This window comes from Fukomys damarensis, unplaced genomic scaffold (assembly GCF_012274545.1).
Source record: "Fukomys damarensis isolate Sample0158 unplaced genomic scaffold, DMR_v1.0_HiC HiC_scaffold_30, whole genome shotgun sequence".
Lineage (NCBI taxonomy): Eukaryota > Metazoa > Chordata > Mammalia > Rodentia > Bathyergidae > Fukomys > Fukomys damarensis.
This window is the reverse complement of record NW_022900942.1, coordinates 1046800-1064839: the sequence shown is the minus strand read 5'-3', so window position 1 is coordinate 1064839 and position 18040 is coordinate 1046800. Positions and strand designations below refer to the sequence as shown.

General features: G+C 36.2%; 1 protein-coding gene across 1 annotated transcript in view; it reads left to right on the top strand.

The window, feature by feature from the left end:
• Positions 1-9819, top strand: part of LOC104861093 (olfactory receptor 7G3) — a 33219-nt gene extending 23400 nt beyond the window's left edge. The window contains exons 3-5 of the mRNA XM_033757615.1: positions 2795-2879; positions 2914-3825; positions 9634-9819. Of these exons, the coding sequence (XP_033613506.1) occupies positions 2795-2879; positions 2914-3825; positions 9634-9819 (1183 nt within the window). The remainder of the gene's footprint in view (positions 1-2794; positions 2880-2913; positions 3826-9633) is intronic.
• Positions 9820-18040: the final 8221 nt, after the last annotated feature.

Here is an 18040-nt window from a genome sequence, read left to right as displayed (position 1 = left end):
CAGAGTTTTCAAAAACAAAGTCTTCACTCTTCATGGTAATCAGATCCAGTTATGGAAAATTTTGCATACATTACATCTTCAAAGAATTTTCTTTTAAGAGGAATCTTAGATTTATAGGAACTGAACATTAAATCATTTTAAAATTCTGTTTTTTATCCATTATAAGATAAACAGAAGCCGGACCTGGTGGCTCACATCTGTAATCCCAGCACTTGGGAGGCAGAGACAGGAGGATTGCTGTGAGTTTGAGACCAGCCTGGGCTACATAGTGAGTTCCAGTTCAGTCCCAACTACATAATGAGACCCTGTCTCAAAAAACCATAAATAAATAAATAAATAAACAGAACTGAACTCAAGTCAAGGAAATTGTTCATAATTTGGACCCTTCTCCAGGGATCAATATTATATTATTGCCATTTAGCAAATTCTTATCTAATCTAGAAATCCTCTTTCTCGTCTGATTTTAATATCTTAATCTTCCAGTACTACATGAAATACTCATCAAATACTAGAAGCATGCAGATGGCTCCCTTGTCAATCCTCATCAGGGTGTGAATTCTTGGCCCTATAAATTGGCTCACATGTTCTGGAAGAAAGAACTGTAATGGGTGGGGATAGCATTAACCACAAAAGAGAGATTAACTTGACAAAATAAACTTTAATGAAGTGAAATATCTCAAATGCCTTTAAATTCCCAGTTTCTTGATAAAAAGATACTTGTCTTTGAGTAATACTAAAAACAAATTGGTTAATTATATTGTGAATTTTAGATTGACATATAAAATTGTATACCACTTATTAAATAATAATTATTATTATTATTATTATTATTATTTGTACTCAGGACTTTGCACATACCAGGCATGTGGTCCAATGATACCCAGAGGGAAGTGTCATCATGGTTTGGGTTCTGCATTGTGTTTTTTGGAAATTTTGTCTCTTAGGTTCTTCCTAAGAATATATGTGAGGAGGTGCACAGAAAGAGATTTGCAGTCAGAAAATAGTGGTGTTTAGCAAGTTTGTTTGCTGAAAGACAAACTTAGTTCCCACCAAACAATGATAATTTATGAATAAGGATGTACACTTGGGAGAGTTGTAAGTGGTCAGATCTAGAGAGGGAAACTTTCAGCAATGAAATTATACCCTCCAGAAGGGCAGGGCGGTGGGCTTAGCATCAGAGATGGCAACTACAGTGAGTTGAGGTCTGCTTTTCCTTTTGATTTTCTAGATTTTGCAGAAGCGGTCAGGAATGATAATTAACAGATCTTCTTTCGCCAAACTGTGAGTCTCCATCTTTACATCAGGACAACAGGTTTTAAAACTCCTGAGGATTTAGCTACAGCCAGTACAGCGGCTAATGCTCATATAGGGAGTTAAAACTAAAATATAAATGTATACCCATAAAGTCAAATTGGGCCAAGAGCGTGACCATAGGTTAAATCGTGATCTGTGCCTCTAATTTACTGTGTAGACATGAAAAGTGTAAGACCAACCAGGAGAGGGAATGCACAAAGTGGGTTTGATGTGGTCATTTCAGGAAGCCTTCAGACTAGAAACTCAGGAAATCTAGACCATGCCCTTTCATAGAATTTTCTTCTATGCTCTTCCTGCCATTTCCCCACATCTGCCTCCTGTCTAACGTACTCTATCAATATCCCTGAGCTATGTCTGCAAACATGCGAAGGAATGGCTGTGCACCAATAAACCTTTAGTCACAAAACCATAAAATAGGCAGGATTTGGGTCCAGTACTGTTTTCTCAAATTAAATTCCTTACAACTTTTTTTCTATAATAATTTGCCTAAGCCATCTTAAAGGCAGAGTAATATATATATTTTTATATATATAGATATCTATATATCTCTATCTATCTATCTATCTATCTATCTATCTATATCTATCTATCTATAGATATAGATAGATATCTATCTCTATCTATCTATCTATCTATCTATCTATCTATCTATCTATCTATCTATCTATCATCTATGTCGGCTCTGGCATGTCCAGAATGGCCTAAGTACTACAGTATTGGTCTCCAACTTAGGGCTATTGGAAAGTGGTGGAGTTTTTGAGAGGTGGGACCACTCTGGGGCGGGAATTTGGGAACCTTGTTTCTTCCTGCCTTTCTCTGTACCTTTCTTTCTATAAGGTGAGACCTACACATACTGCACTATTCTGCTCTCCTGCTGTGATGCACCACACAAGCCCACAGCAATGGGGACAACAGGTGATGGACTTGATCCTGGAAGGCATGTGGTAACATAAGTACTTTATGAATTTTTATTAGTTGATAAAATGACTCAAAAATTGGTAAACGCAACAATGTTTCATTCCTATTATATTCTCCATAAACGTATTTCTAAAACTACAAATAGAAAATAAACCCCAGGGACTATAGTTAGGCACAATGCATTGTGTATTTCAAAATACATAGAAATACATAATAGATACACAATAGGTAAAAGATAAATTTTTAAATGCATTTGCCAGAAATAAATTATAAATATATAAGTTGTTGATTGCTAATTACACTGATTTGATCATTAACAATGTAATAATGTACTTCCTAAAAATGTATAATTCTCAAAGGTTAACTAAAATTTTTCAAAAATAAATATAGAAGAACTTGGAATGGGTAAAATGGGTGGGAAAATAAATGCTCAAGGAAAAACAAAGAAAGGAAAGAAAGAGAAGAAAGATAATCGTGGGAAAAACTTACCTGTTTTGATATTAAAACACATAAACTTCAGGTGGTTTCCGTATAGTTCATTTTATTATCATTGTTCTACCAGATTTACCAATGACATGAAACCAGAAAATATTTCAGATACTGCCAAATTTGTTCTCCTGGGATTGTCAGATGATCCACATCTACAGCCCATCCACTTTGGACTGTTCCTGTCCATGTATTCCCATCCTCTTGGGACTGTTCCTGTCCATGTATCTGGTCACAGTGCTCGGGAACCTGCTCATCATCCTGGCTGTCATCTCTGACTCCCACCTCCACACCCCCATGTACTTCTTCCTCTCTAACCTGTCCCTGGCTGACATCTGCTTCATCACCACCACAGTCCCAAAGATGATTGTGGACATCTCAACTCACAGCAGGGTCATCTCCTATGTGAGCTGCTTGATGCAAATGTCTCTTTTTATCATCTTTGGATGTATGGATGCCATGCTGCTAACTGTGATGGCCTATGACCGCTTTGTGGCCATCTGTCACCCTTTGAGGTACAATGTCATCATGAACCCAAAAGTTTGCTGGCTGCTGGTTCTGCTTTCCTTCATCATCAGTGTCCTTGATGCCTTGCTCCACACCTCCATGGCACTGCAGCTGTCATTCTGCACAAACCTGGAGATTTCCCACTTTTTCTGTGAATTGGATCAACTTCTCAAGATTGCCTGTTCTGATATCCTCATCAATAGCATGATGGAGTATTTGGTGACAGGACTGCTGGGTGTTGTTCCTCTCTCTGGGATAATTTTCTCTTACACTCAAATTGTCTCTTCTGTTCTGAGAATCCCATCAGCTGGTGGAAAGTATAAAGCTTTCTCCATTTGTGGGTCACACCTAATAGGACTTTCTTTGTTCTATGGCACAAGCTTTGGGGTGTACCTCAGTTCCACAGGTGCTCAGTCCCCCAGGATGAGTGCAATTATCTCAGTGATGTACACTGTAGTGACCCCCATGATGAACCCCTTTATCTACAGCCTCAGGAATAAGGAAATGCTGAGGGCTTTAGAGAAACTCATCTTTAGGATATCATCTTTCCATTCATATGTCAGATGCTTATACTCCTGGAATAAGTCAAAGAGAAAAAAGGTAATGAATGATTTGTAAGATTTACCAGTGTCTTTGACTATACCTGAGCAGAGATCAAATGGTAAAGGATGGCAATAGTGAAATCAGACTACTTGGGTTTAAATTCTACCAGTGATATCTTATATCTCTTTATTAGGGTTTGATACAAAGTTCCTGCATTTAAAGGGTGGCCTATTGGAGGTTGATTGGACAATGGGAGTGCTGTATTCAATATTGTATTACTCCACTCAAGATATCAGGACTGAGTATGCTGATAGAAACCTGGATCTGGATGGAAGATGCTGTTCCCTGGAGTTTTGACCTGGAAGGTCACATCACCCTTCCCAATTCCTCATTTACTCCCTGCTTCTTGGCCACCACTATATGAGCAGCTGCCCTCTATTAGACCCCTCCACCATATCCTTCTTGCTGTGGATCTGGGTAACTCTGGACTGAATCATTTTAAGTCTGTGAGCCAAAATAAACCTGTCCTACTAGCAAAGGAAACAACATGGCAGAGAGATGAAACACAGAATGAGAGAACATAACTGCAAACCCCACAACTGACAAGGGGTTAATACCCAGCATATATAAAAATACCAACAACTGAATAGTAAAAAAGAAAATGTAAATGGGTAAGGATATGAATAGACATTTCTCAAAAGAAGAGAAAGGTGCGCAATCGATATATTCAAATTGCTCAATCTTCTCTTTCCTTTCTTTCATTCTTTCTTTCTTTCTTTCTTTCTTTCTTTCTTTCTTTCTTTCTTTCTTTCTTTCTTTTTTTAACCAGGGATTAAACCCAGGACCTTGTGCTTGTGAGGCAGGTGGTGGAAGCACTAAGATAAAACTTTGGCCCAAAATGCTCTCCAGATTGCTCTTTTTATTTTATATTAAATAATTAATTAATTAATGTATTTATTTATTGCCAGGGATCAGACTTGGGTCCTTGTGCACGCAATCCAGGTAGCAGGACAACTGAGCTAAATACGTGGCCCTTTAATATCTTTACATGCAAATCAAACCCACAATGATGATCTGGTCATAGTGGTAAATTTCTATAGGCAAAGTGTTTTTGGATGCTGAGGCATGCGGATTGCTTAAATGCATGAGTTCAAGATCAAAGTAACCAATACATTGAGATACTTTTTAAAGTAAAGAAAAAAAAGAGATTGCTGGCGACTTAGCTCAGTGATCGGGCATTTGTGTAGCATATGTGGAGGACCTAGAGTTGACTCCCAGCACTAGAATAAGTAAAAAAAAAAAAAAAGAAAAAGAAAAAAGACCACACTAAGTGAAATAAATGTCACACATGTGTAAATAGTTTCTCTGGTGTGAATAAACTATAATAGTACATAAGATCCCAATGAGATAATTGACAATATGAAATAGGAAGAAAAGGGCTAAAGGTGTAGGGGAAGTGGGAAGGGTAGGGGAAAGGTAGGAAGGGAAAAGAAAAAATATGAGAAAATTAAAAAATGGAAATAAAGTGTTTGTAAGTGGGGAGAGGAGAAGGGGGTGACGGGAGTGCAGGGAAAAGGGGAAAAATGAGAACCAAGACCTGTCATGTAAAGGTACAACATGCCAATAATGAATGTAACTGTAATGTATACCTAAAATGTACCAATAAACTCAATAAGGAAAAAATTATCATATTACCCCAGTGAAAATTTGTATGATGTAAAGCATGAAAGACTGCATGGCAAAAAACTCCTGTCTTCCTATGTTTATTGTGGCACTATCCACAATAGCCCATACATGCAATCAACCTAAATATGCAGAACAAATGAATGAATAAATAAAATGTGTTCTATACAAAGAATGGAATATTATTCAAACATAAAGCACATGAAATCTTCTTTGTCATTGCTGACAGTGTGGATGAACTTGAGGGGTATTACATTAGGTAAAATACATCAGGTATAGAAAGATAAAAAGCATAATCTCACAAAAATAACCTAACAAAGGTTATTTCACAGAAGTGGAGAGAATAGTGATTGCCGAGGATGGTTTAGAATAGGAAGGAGTGGCCCGAAGGAATAACCCATCTACAGGAAGTGTGTTATTTTGTGAGTGGAGTAGTCATTTCTGGTTTTTTATGGCCCAGAAGGGTGAATATAATTACAGAAGTGCCTCGTACATCTCAATGCTGTTAGGGAAAGAAAACTTTATGTACTCACCAGGAGAAAATGTAAAAGTCTCAATGGTGGATATGCTAATCACTGCAACTTCATCACTACTCCAAGTATACAAAATGAAAACATTATTTTGTTCCTCACAAATATAAATTATTTAAAAAAAACAAACAAGTGCATAAGTAACATGCTCTATATTTCTCCTTTGCAACTCCTAGGATATTTTCCTCATTATCTTAAAAAAGGAAGTACTTTTCTCTTCATGAGATGAGATAAGTCCACAATGTCCCTTGGCTTCATCCACTCACCATGAAATTTATTCGAATATTTTCAAGACCTACTGTAATTTTATTCTCTTTTTGTTACTGGTCTTGTGATTGATGGAAAATTTGAATTTGTTTGATAATTTAGTAGGTAAATTTCTGTATTTTGTCAATATTCCTCTTTTTAAAAATGAGTGGGGATAAATTTTTTTATGAAAGACCTTCCTAAGCAATCTTCCCATGAATTTCAAAAATCCTTACTGAAAATCCTAAATTCATATAGGAAGAGTTAATATGGCATAACTACATGAATAAACAAATGAAAACATGGAAATATTTTTAAAAGATTTTAAAAGAAGAAAGTGGAAATTATCTTAGCTAATGCTTTGGACATGTATATAAATGTGTTACTAGCATTCAGTCCTGAGAAATGAAGAGAGTTAAAAAAAAAACAGAGAAATGGTGGGAAAGAAGTCCCTCCCATCACTGTTTCTTCATCAAGTCTCCTGAACTCTGCACTAATAAACACCCAAATCTTATTCTGCTGGGCATGTACACTGTCAAAGGCCAGATCCCATTTCTTTCAGAGTAGAAATCTGCTCCTTCTTAAACATAATGGGTAATACAAGACATTATGAAATTTATTTCACCTCTTGTAAAAATCTTGGGGAGCAGTTTGTGAGTGTGTCAGTTGAAATGTCATTATCAACAACCAGAGACTATGTGGCCTTACAACAGAAATTTATTTTTCTGTTTCTCAATTTGGAATACAAAGATCAAGTTGTTCTGATGGGAGATCTTGGTCTCAAGTGATGGTGGCAAATGCTGCTGTCCATAATTTTATTCCTTTCACCCCATCGTTTTCCATCAGGGTTTTCAAAAATCTGAATGCTAAAAACCAAGCAGATGTCTCAGAATTCCTTCTCCTGGGACTGCAGGTGATCCAGAGCTGCAGCCACTTCTCTCTTTTTTTGCGGCAGGCTGGAATCTCAGAAGAATTTTGTCCAGATAGGAACCTTGCATCCAGGACACAGGGAAATTGTTAGTCCATGTTTATTAAATTACACCCTTGCCAAATGATCAGACACTGGAATACAACAGGCAGCAAGGAAACACTGACAGTCTCTACTCCTCTCCCCCAAACTCACTCCACCCTCCACATTGTCTCCCCAGGGCCCCTTACTCCAGCTCAGGTGTCGATGTTTGGTAGTGGAATAGGGACAGCAGATCAGTCCTGGGGAGGTCAGTGACCTCTGGCATCACAGTCCCAGAGAAAAATAGAAGTGGGAGATAATTAACCCAGGCAGTGGGGTGACCCACTTTCTGACTGCACCTGCCCTCAAGGGAGCTCTTGGGATGCTTGACAGGTTCGGCGTTCCTGTTCATGTACCTGGTTACCATCCTTGGAAATTTGCTCATCATCTTTGCTGTCAGTTCTGACTCCCAAATCCACACTCCCATGAACTTCTTCCTCTCCAAATTGTTCCTTAATGACATCTGTTTAAGTACTGCCAGGATCCCAAAGATCCTGGAGAACACCCAAACACATAATCACAGCATCACTTACACAAGGTGACTCTCTTAGCAATGATTTTTCTTGATTTAGAAAATTGCCTCCTGGCAATGATGGCCTAGGACTGCTAGGTGGTCATTTGTCACCCTTTCAGGCACATGGTCATCACGAGACCCTGCCTCTGTGTGTCTTGATTCTGCCCTTCCTGCTCATTACCATGCTGCATGCCCTGCTCTGCACTCCGATTGCACTGTGGCTGTTCTTCTGCACAGGCCCAGAGATTCTGCATTTGTCTGAACTTACTCAGATCAACAAGCTCACCTGTTCTGATGCCCTCCTCAACAACCTGTTAGTACATTTGGTGACTGGCCTACTTGCTAGTGCTCCTCTTTCTGGAATCATTTTCTCTTATATTCACATTATGTCCTCTGTCTTGAGAATGCCATCTTTTGGAGGGGAGTACAAAGCGTTTTCCAAGTGTGTGTGTCATCTGTCAGTTGCCTCTTTGTTCTATGGGAGTGACTTTTGGACTATACATCAGCTCTGCACTAACAAAATCATGTAAGAAGTCTAAAGTGGCTCCCGTGATATATTCTGTCACTCAGATATGGAACAATTTGCCTATAGTTTCAGGAATAGGGACATTAACAATCTCTTTGAGCAAACTCATCAGTAAGTTAACCTGTGTTATGTGATGGGCTGTCATGATGTTTTGGATGTAAATTTCCAGAGAAAGTAGAAAATGATTGGCTTACAGGTGAGCCAGGATGCTGAGAACTTCTCTCAACACACTTTTCTAATGAGATAATGGCACAAACAATCAGGTGCTTTCAACTTGCCTTACATCCTAAATTTTTAAAAGTCTAATAGTGAAGTGCAACACATGATTTTATATTCTAAACACAGTTTCTTTGCTCAAGTTTCTCAGAGGCAGAACTTGAAGTGGCTCCTAATTTTGGCAAGTTTTCTATGTTCAGTATCAGAAGAAGGGCAGTTGACAAGGTGGACATGTTAGGAACAGTATTTAAACAAATCCGTGTTTATATATAGATAATGATTTCCACCAGGCTGTATGTATGGTTAGGACTACATGAATTTCATTCTAGAATGAGCCCTACTTTTAATATTGATAGCCTGTGAAGATGTTGCTGAGAGCTGTTACTCATAAATGTGATCTTCATGCCAACAATAGTATTCACCATATTTATGATTTGAACTTATAAAATTTGCATTATTGTATCATATCAGTGTTTTGAAATAATTGTGACATTTGAAATCGATTAGTAAAGATGCTTTCAATTCTCTTAAGAAAAAGAAACCCAACATTGATAAAATCGAGCAATAAAGACAAGTTCTATCACAAGGACTTCACAGGTAAGGGATTTACTATAACACAGAGCTGGGCTTCATTCAATTTTCTGTGAGGTGTTCTCATCGTTTATTGTACTCATCTCGTCAATGATTTAACTGAGTGCTGGTGTTATACCTGGCTGGACATGGTACCAGAGACAATATGCTCCAGACACGTCCCTTGGTGCCTCAATGTATAACTTTTCTATGGATTCATCAGACATCATCTCTGTAGTGGACTGAAAGTAGGCCTCATAATATCTTGTGATCCGGTCCCAATAGTAGATGAATATCTTAAATGATATATGGCCCAATCTTACTTGGGTGTGAAGAGGGGATTTAAGAGGAGATTTCCTCGATTATCTCGGTGGACTGTACATATTATCAAATTTTATTAAATGACAGACAAAAGGGTAGGAGATACTAGAAAATCAGGATGTATTTTATGTGCTGAGACAGATACTGGACTGATTCAGCCATTATTGGTTCCCAGTACCGTGGAGGGCTGAGCAATAAGGGATGGACTGATTTGCCCTCCTTTTGGCTACTCCATTTTGCTTTATATCAGACGTGTGCTCTGCTTCAAAATGAACTGTTTCAAAAACCTACAGCAAAACAGTCATTAACGTTTCCTCCTATAACAAGCATGGCTTTTACATCATCCCATACTCATCTTGCTGGACCTTATAAGGATGACATACGTCCCCAGCTTGAAGAACACAAAAAGCATATGTCCCTTCCTTATACTCCCTAACACCCTCCTCCCATATCTGTGTGTTTTGTTATATATATTTTGTCAGGTTAAAGACAGCTATACAGTGTCCTTATATGTATGCAAGAACTCTCTTTACTACAATCTTGGTAAGTTACTTTACTGCTCTCTTCAGGAGATAATTTAATAAGCCTTAAACAAAAGTTATGTTGTAATTTAGCAATTATAAGCTATATAAAATCCATCTGGTGAATTTTGGCCAAAAAAATCTAGCACATATCTTGGTTTTATTTATATGATCATTTGGAGTTTGGCAGCCCATCGGCAAGAATAAACAGTTTTTTAAAGAAATTAGAACATCATAATCAAAGCACAAGTACTAAAATAAAAAAGTAGGTAATGTAAAGATCCATTTGAGAGACAGTTTTTAAAGGACTAAAATAGTGATTACAACATGCCGACTTTTAGATCTTCTAATTAATGGAATCTTCTAATTATCCATAAGTCTGGTAATTCATTAATTTTTTAAAAAAATTAACTGGAAAGACTGAAAATTTTAAAATTTAACTTCAAAATACAAAACCCTTTTTGAGGTGTATAAATTTTACCACAGACTTTTATTGCACGTGATAGGGGTTAGTTACTAATGTAGTTGGTAACTGCCAGTGGGGGACAGCATTTGGAGCCCCTACTTTTTTTTTCTCATTGAGTTTATTGGTACATTTTAGGTATACAGCACAGTTACATTCATCATTGGGATCTTGTACCTTTCCATGACAAGTCTTGGTTCTCAATTTTCCCCCATACCCCTGCCCTCCCTTCACCTCCTCCTCCCTTCCCTGTTTACAAATACTTTATTTCCATTTTTTTCATTTTCTCAAATTTTTCTCTTTTTGCTTTTTTCCTTTTCACTATTCTTCTGATTTTCCCTACACCTTTAGCCCTTTTCTTCCTATTTCTCATTGTTAATTATCTCATTTGGATCTTGTGTACTATTATAGATTTTTCACACCAGAGAAACTATTTGGTATTTACACAGGTGTGACATTTATTTCAATCAAGAGTATAACCTTAATATGTATCAATTTTCCTATGAATGACTCTAATTTCTCATTCTTTATGGCTGAGTAGTATTCCATTTTATAGAAAAACCACATCTTCTTTATCCAGTCTCCAACTGATGGTCAAATGGGCTCTTTCCAAGTTTTAGCTATTACAAACTGTGCTGCTATAAACATAGGTGTGAATATGTCACTGTGATATGATTTTTTTTTTGTACCAGGGATTGAACTCAGGTCCTTGTGCTTGCAAGGCAGGCCACAGAACCGCTGAGTTAAATCCCCAGAACTGTGATAAGACTCTTTTAATTCTTTTGGAAAGATATCCAGCAGAGGGATAGTTGGGTCAAATGGAACATCTAGTCCCACCTCTTTGAGATATCTCCATATTGATTTCCATAGTGGTTGCATCAGTCTGTACTCCTCCCAACAATGGAAACAGGCTCCTTTCTCCCCACAGCACTGCCAACATTTGGTACTGTTTGACTTCTTGATAGCAGCCATTCTTTGTTAAATGAGGTGGAATCTCAGTGTTGTTTTCATCTGCATCTCTCGAATGACCAGGGATGTGGAGCCCCTTCTTATATGCAGTTTTTATTAGTACTGTCTTGACATCATATATCTCTGGATTATACTTTTCTACTGGGTGTTCAAGAGCAAGTTAAAGTGAGGCCTATATTAATTAAAATTGGCCTGTTCCTATCTGTAAAGGTCAACTAAGTCTCCACAGGTGTTAATTTGAAATGTGTGTAGAGCTTTTCAGCTCCTGTCACTGTCAGCCATGAGGATGTGTTATGGCCTTGCTTGAACATGTTATTTATTGTGAAAATATGGAACATTTTTCCCTACAAGTGAAAGTCTTTAGTACACTACTGATTCTTATCTTTTTGTGTCCAACAATCTCCCTGCTCAGGAGTTTGGGTGGCTTACGTAAGTTGTAGGTTCTTGTAGCAAAGGTTCGCTCACATCCTGGGTTCTTTGACACCTTGAAGGGTCAGAGCCAAAATATTGTCTGTCTTCTTAGCCCAGTCACTTTTCTAGTTCTGGTCTCTAAACTTTAATTGTTGATCACCCAGATGAGAAGATAAATAGCACTAGCACAGTAATAGAAATAGTGAATTTAATGACTATAATTTTACCTGGATATTAAGCAGTTTGAACTATAAAATATAGTCAGAAGTCTGTTGTTTTTTTATCAATCATGGTTGTTCTAGTATTTGAATCCCTGTAACATGTTGATAGAAAAAAGTTTTAAATCGAGAGTCACACATAATATTTTAGCATGACAATCATGGCATTATCTTTGTAATACACTTAAATATACGTCTTAATATAAAAGAGCCACTGTTAAATGCACTCATCCTCCTCCATAAATACAAACAAAATGTTACTCAAATAATTATCTTTTGATAGGATGCCATCTAAAACATACATCAGTGTATAAAAGAACCTTTTATCATACGTAGCTGGAGTGTAAGATAAATGGAAATATCTGAATGAAAAGGTTATTACCATAAACAACACAGTAGAAAACCTGTGCAGTCAGAAAGCGTCAATACATTTACTATACCAAAAACTTAAGAATAAAAATCATAGTTACATGTATGAAACCTCATCCCCTTTAAATTAGTTTGGTACCTAAAATATCTTTTCAGTAAAACCTTGGTTTTTTTTCAAGAAAATTTCATCTTTTGGGGATGACCAATGTAAATATATCACAATAGCATATTTGGAATTTAACCCTTTGTTGACAACCAATGTAAAATTATGACAGTAGCACATTTAAGCAATATTCACTAATGTAAATGTCTTTTAAGGCTATAAAACCTTTTGGGTCAGTTTGTCAGAAAAGTACAGAGACTGTTGAGGTTCCCCTAGAGAGCAAAGGATGGAAAACATTTACAAGCAGCAACATTTTTTTCTCCAAGAGGAGTCTCATTAAGTAGTTCCCTGAAACCTAAGGGTCTCCATTGAATTACCTTGATAAAGCTTATTTAGTAACCTCTACAAACCAGATTGTAACAATTAGTACACTATTTGTCACAAGTTAAAGTTATGGGGTGATTACACTTAGACAACAGTAGGTATTACATATTTTTAACCTTTTAGCAACCTAGGGGTAAAAGCATCACTTTAACTTTAATAACATTTATCAATAAGCCAATTTAAATCGAAGGCCACTACAGTTTTTAAAAAATTTAAAGGTCAAAAATGGGAAAAAATTGTTGAACAAATCCAAAACAGATTTAGATTTGCACAAACAACAACAAAAATATAAAGCAATTTATAAAACTAGAGTGCACTGAAATATATTTAACTTAAATGAACTAAAATATTCTTTTGTAATTTTAGCTTCATAATGGTAAATAATTCTAGTCAAACCTTTTTGCAAGTCAGTTAATAGAAATATCTTGTAGAATTGGAACAAATGAAAACTTTTTGCCAATATGGGCTAGCCTTTTATAACAAGCTTGAAACTAAAAAGAAAACACTTATATTTCCTTGATAAATCACTTCCACCCACTGTCTCAACATACCTAGGCTTTCTTGTCTTGTGTATCTCTCTCTTTCTATCTAAGACAAATATACAAACTCATTTCATATCAAAAATATATCTTGGGCCAGGGATTTAGCTCAGTGGTTCTGGTGCTTGCCTTGCAAGCACAAGGACCTGAGTTCCATCCCCAGTAAAAAAAAAAAAAAGAAAGAAAGAAGTATATCTTACTTTACTTTTAGCTTCCTTAATATTTTCTTGAATCATTTACAATAAACCTTCTAAAATAAACTTGTCTTCGTTATTAAAATTTACAGTGGAAGAAAATGACTAAAGGTGTAGGGAAAGTGGGAAGGGTAGGGAAAAGAAAATAAGGGAAAAGAAAAATATGAGAAAATGAAAAAATGGAAATAAAGAGTTTATTAATGGGGAGGGGAGGAGGGGGTGAAGAGAGGCCAGGGACAAGGGGAAAAAAGAGAACCAAGACCTGTCATGTGAAGGTACAGGATCCCAGTGATGAATGTAACTGTATTATAGACCTAGATTGTACCAATAAACTTAATAAAAAGAAAAACAAATTTACAGAGTCCCATTTTTTTCTTCTGTTCTCAGATTGTAACATTTTAAAACTTGACTGGCTGCCAATAGAACAGTAGTGAATTTGAGTTCTTCATCCACAAAGTACAGAAAAGAGCAAGTTAACCCTGTAATTACAATTCTAGAATTTGCAGTGCACAAGAAATATTTTGGGCACACCAATTAAATCTCAACTTAAATTTAAAGAAAGTTATATGTATTAGTCAGCTAAAATTTGTAATTGTAATTCTCTTGTAAAATCTATGTCTAGTAGAACAGAATTGCAATTTCTCTGGCTATGTTTTGGGTTCCAGACCTTTGCAGGCAGCATCAGACTGATAACATAGTGCTGGTCTGGCTCGTAAAGCCAGAAGTGGTTTTTCTTGCTAATTTACTTCACATTCTTAGTGCTTTCCTCACTGTTTTCAATCCAATATTTATTTTATCACTTTAGTTATTTCCAATCTGAGTGCAACCCCTGTTCCATGCTCTCTGAGAGAAACCACAGCACCCAACCACTCCCTCAGGTGCACTTGAAAGCCAGGCAGGTCTCCTCATGCTTTTGCCCCACCTCTTCCACCCCTGTGATCTTAGCAACTCAAACGGAGGGGGAGAATCTCAACTTCCTCCAGAGGCTAATCATGGGGGTGTGCCTGTAAAAATCACATTTTCTGAGAGAGAGAAGTCCACAGTGTGAAATACAGCAGGAAAACAGTTGTTCTAAAACCAAAACTAAGCAGTTTTCACCAGTAGCTGATTACTGCAGAGTAGAAGTTTGAGTGGCTCCCAGGCTCAGTTGTTTGGGCTGCAAAACAGAGTCAATAAAGCTCCAAAGAGTCAGCCTCAGTGAAAATCTAAAGCAAGATAGCTTTTCTCTTTTGTTGAGCTGTCTGAATGTTATTTTTGACTCACTCTCAAATTTCCATATATAAAGATGTTCTTTGGAAAAAAGACAATTATATTTAATTATCTTTTGCAGCATTTATATCAACACTGCAAGCCACCTTGGGATGAAAGTGATTACCCCATGTTTTAGTCCCAGTTGACTATCTGTACTACTCTCTCTCTCTCTATCTTTCTCTCTCTCTCTACCTCCCTCCCTCCCTCCCCCCCTCTTCTTTTTTGTACCAAGGATCAAACTCAGGCACCCAGTGAGCTGCAAGGTAGGTGGTGAAACCACTGAGCTAAATCCCTAGCCTTATTTACTACTTTCTCACACCTGAGATACGTATCTCTTTTTTCTGGGACTTCGTGCTTGTCTGTGACCTTGATATGAGGTGCACTACACAGTGGATTCTTTCTCTCTCTCTCTCTCTCTTTTTTTTTTCCTTTCTGTTCTGAGTAGCCTCACTGAGCAGGCAATTGTTTGTGGTCGGAGCTCCCATGATGAGTGCCCATTGCCAGAGACTCCTGCAGTAAGTCTCTAGGGCTCACCTGCCAAGTGTGTGATGCAAGTCTGAAAAAAATAAACTAAGAGACAAATTAAGAGAGTGAAAGTGGGGGCCAAGTTGACTAATGCCAGTGCAGCTGACATAGGTGTTGGACTGTTCCAGGCATTAACTTTTATTGACATTCGGTTGGGGTAAAGGACATGTGTGGTTTTATGGAAATTAATGTAAACAAGGTTCAAAGAGGAAGAGAAAAATCATTCTCAAGTTAGGAACCTAATAGACAAGATATATTATTGTTAGTAGAACCATGTCCTTCGAGTCAGAAGGTTTTAATTGTGGAAATGGAATTCAGGTGTGAGTTACTCTGACCTCAACACATAGGCTTCAGCCAAAATCATCTCTACATACAGGAAAATTGAGGAGTTATCTCTGTACAGCTTTCCTTGGGCATGATCCATAGTAAGGTCCTCTGCATCCCTCGACATGTGTATTCCCTACTAGGATTATTTATTATTTTTTCCATGTTGATTAAAAAGCTATGATATCTGCTTTGCTTTTGGTAAATATTATTTATGTAAATAAGAAAATTTCTTCCTATTTCCAATTTAGTCAGAGTTGTTGCTGTCATTGTTTATTTCTAAATTATCAAAAGGCATTGAATGTATTATCATTGCAGTTATTTATTTTATTTTTATTTTCCACAAAATTAGTGCAATGAATAATGTTTTATAAGATAAATTTGGTTGTGGTCTAGGCCCCCAACAAAATTTGAGTATTTTTTAAAAGAAGAGTACAGCATACAATTTGTTCTAGGATCCTTACATAAAATAACTTGCTCTCCACTTTGCCATTTTTGTGAAGCAGTTTGAATAATCAGTATTATTGAGGTCTTAAATGCTTATAATTTCATCAGTGAGGCTTTAATACTATAAAATTTGTGAAAATATTAAATTATGATCTGATATGTTAATACATAAGATACTGTAGTTTTTTCATATTTAACTCAGTACGTTTTGATATTTTCTTTTATATTTTTGAATTCCAAACACTTCATGCAACTTTTACTTGAAAGATTTCTAACATCTGTATAAATGACTGTCATCAATAATTTTTCTATTTTGAAAATTTTCTATTTATTCCTGATCAAATTTATCAAAGTTTATGATTTTTTCAAACCAAAATCAACATTAGTTTTATTGTTTTCTCTATGTACTCATTTTTAAGATGTATTTTCATCAATTTTATTTTTATTTAATTTTATCATTTTTTTCTACTTTCTGATAAAATCTTCAAATGCAAAAACTTCAGGCTTTCTTTATTAAAATATACAGTAGCACTTAATTATATATCAGGTACCTCCTTGGCTAGAAACATACTTTAATTTTTACAAAAAGTTTCATATGTAATATTCTCAAGTATAAATGATAAAATAATTATTTTAATATTGTGTAGAAAACACATGTCATTTAAGAGTGTTTTTTTAAACCAGAAGGAACTGGTTTTAGGTGCATTCTTCCCTATATGGTGACATGAAACACATGCATCCAATCACCACACACCTAGTCTGATTGTATAAAACCAAAGGGACTTTCTTATACACAATATTGTCAAACTCCTTGTATTTCCAAACTAATTGAAACTTATGCTTTGTAAATTATAAAACTAAAACAAACACAAGTAAAAATAGGTAATAAATGCACAATAGAGAGATAATTTTACAATAACAGCACTTATTATAAATTCAATTATTTCCAAAGTGATACAGTATTTAAAAATCTTCAATATTAGTTTTTTGTGCCATGTCTGCACTAAGAAGAAAATGCATCCCTGTGTTATCTATTCTACAATAGCATTGAATTTCATTTTATATACTTCACTTACTGTACAAATTGTAAAGATTCCATGCTGTCTACTTTAGTTAGTCATCACAAGAAATTATCACAGCCTACACACATCTGATATAATACAGAGGTGATGCACTGTAAAACATTTATCATGCACTGCTTGAAAAGGTAGATGTGATCATTTATTGCATCCTGTGCCCTGTGTAAATATAAACATTGCATTTCAGCATCACTAACTATAACTCATTTCAATATACAATCTGTGATTGAAAAGTATGGCTAATGTTAATTTTTAAAATTAATTATAGAAAAAGACTTTTGGCCATTAATTTCTCTCAAAATAATTCTTATTTCTTCAAGCACTTATCCTATCATTCTTGTCACTTTCTGAATTAGTTCTGAAAGTCTTCTTTTGTGTCTCTATGAGGTGTGATGAAGTATTCAGTGAACCCTGCTATCAAGAACCTTCCAATGGAACAGCAGGCTATAAAACATTAAGGTGTGTTCTTATCTACCTGCTCAATGGATCAGCTAAAATGCTCCATCTGGCCTTTCCTCAAACTGAAAATGTCAAGAAAGGTAAACATTTTGAAGAAGTTGCAGTCAAGCAGTGAAAATAAAGATGTTTATCCAAAACTGCTGCAGAATGTGGCAAGAATTATGGGATAAGCGTGTTCAATGTAAGCAGGCGTGTTTTGAGAGATTAATGACAATGTGTTTTCAACAGTCAGTTTTTAAATTTCAATGCCCACTGTTTCTGAAATGCATTCTAGGATGTGGCCTCCTTTAATAACTTATGCATTCCAGGAGAGCAGGAATAAAAAGGTAAGGATGCAACATGATCATGCTGTACACCATTGCATTCCCCTGTCTCTCTCTCTCTCTCTCTCTCTCTCTCTC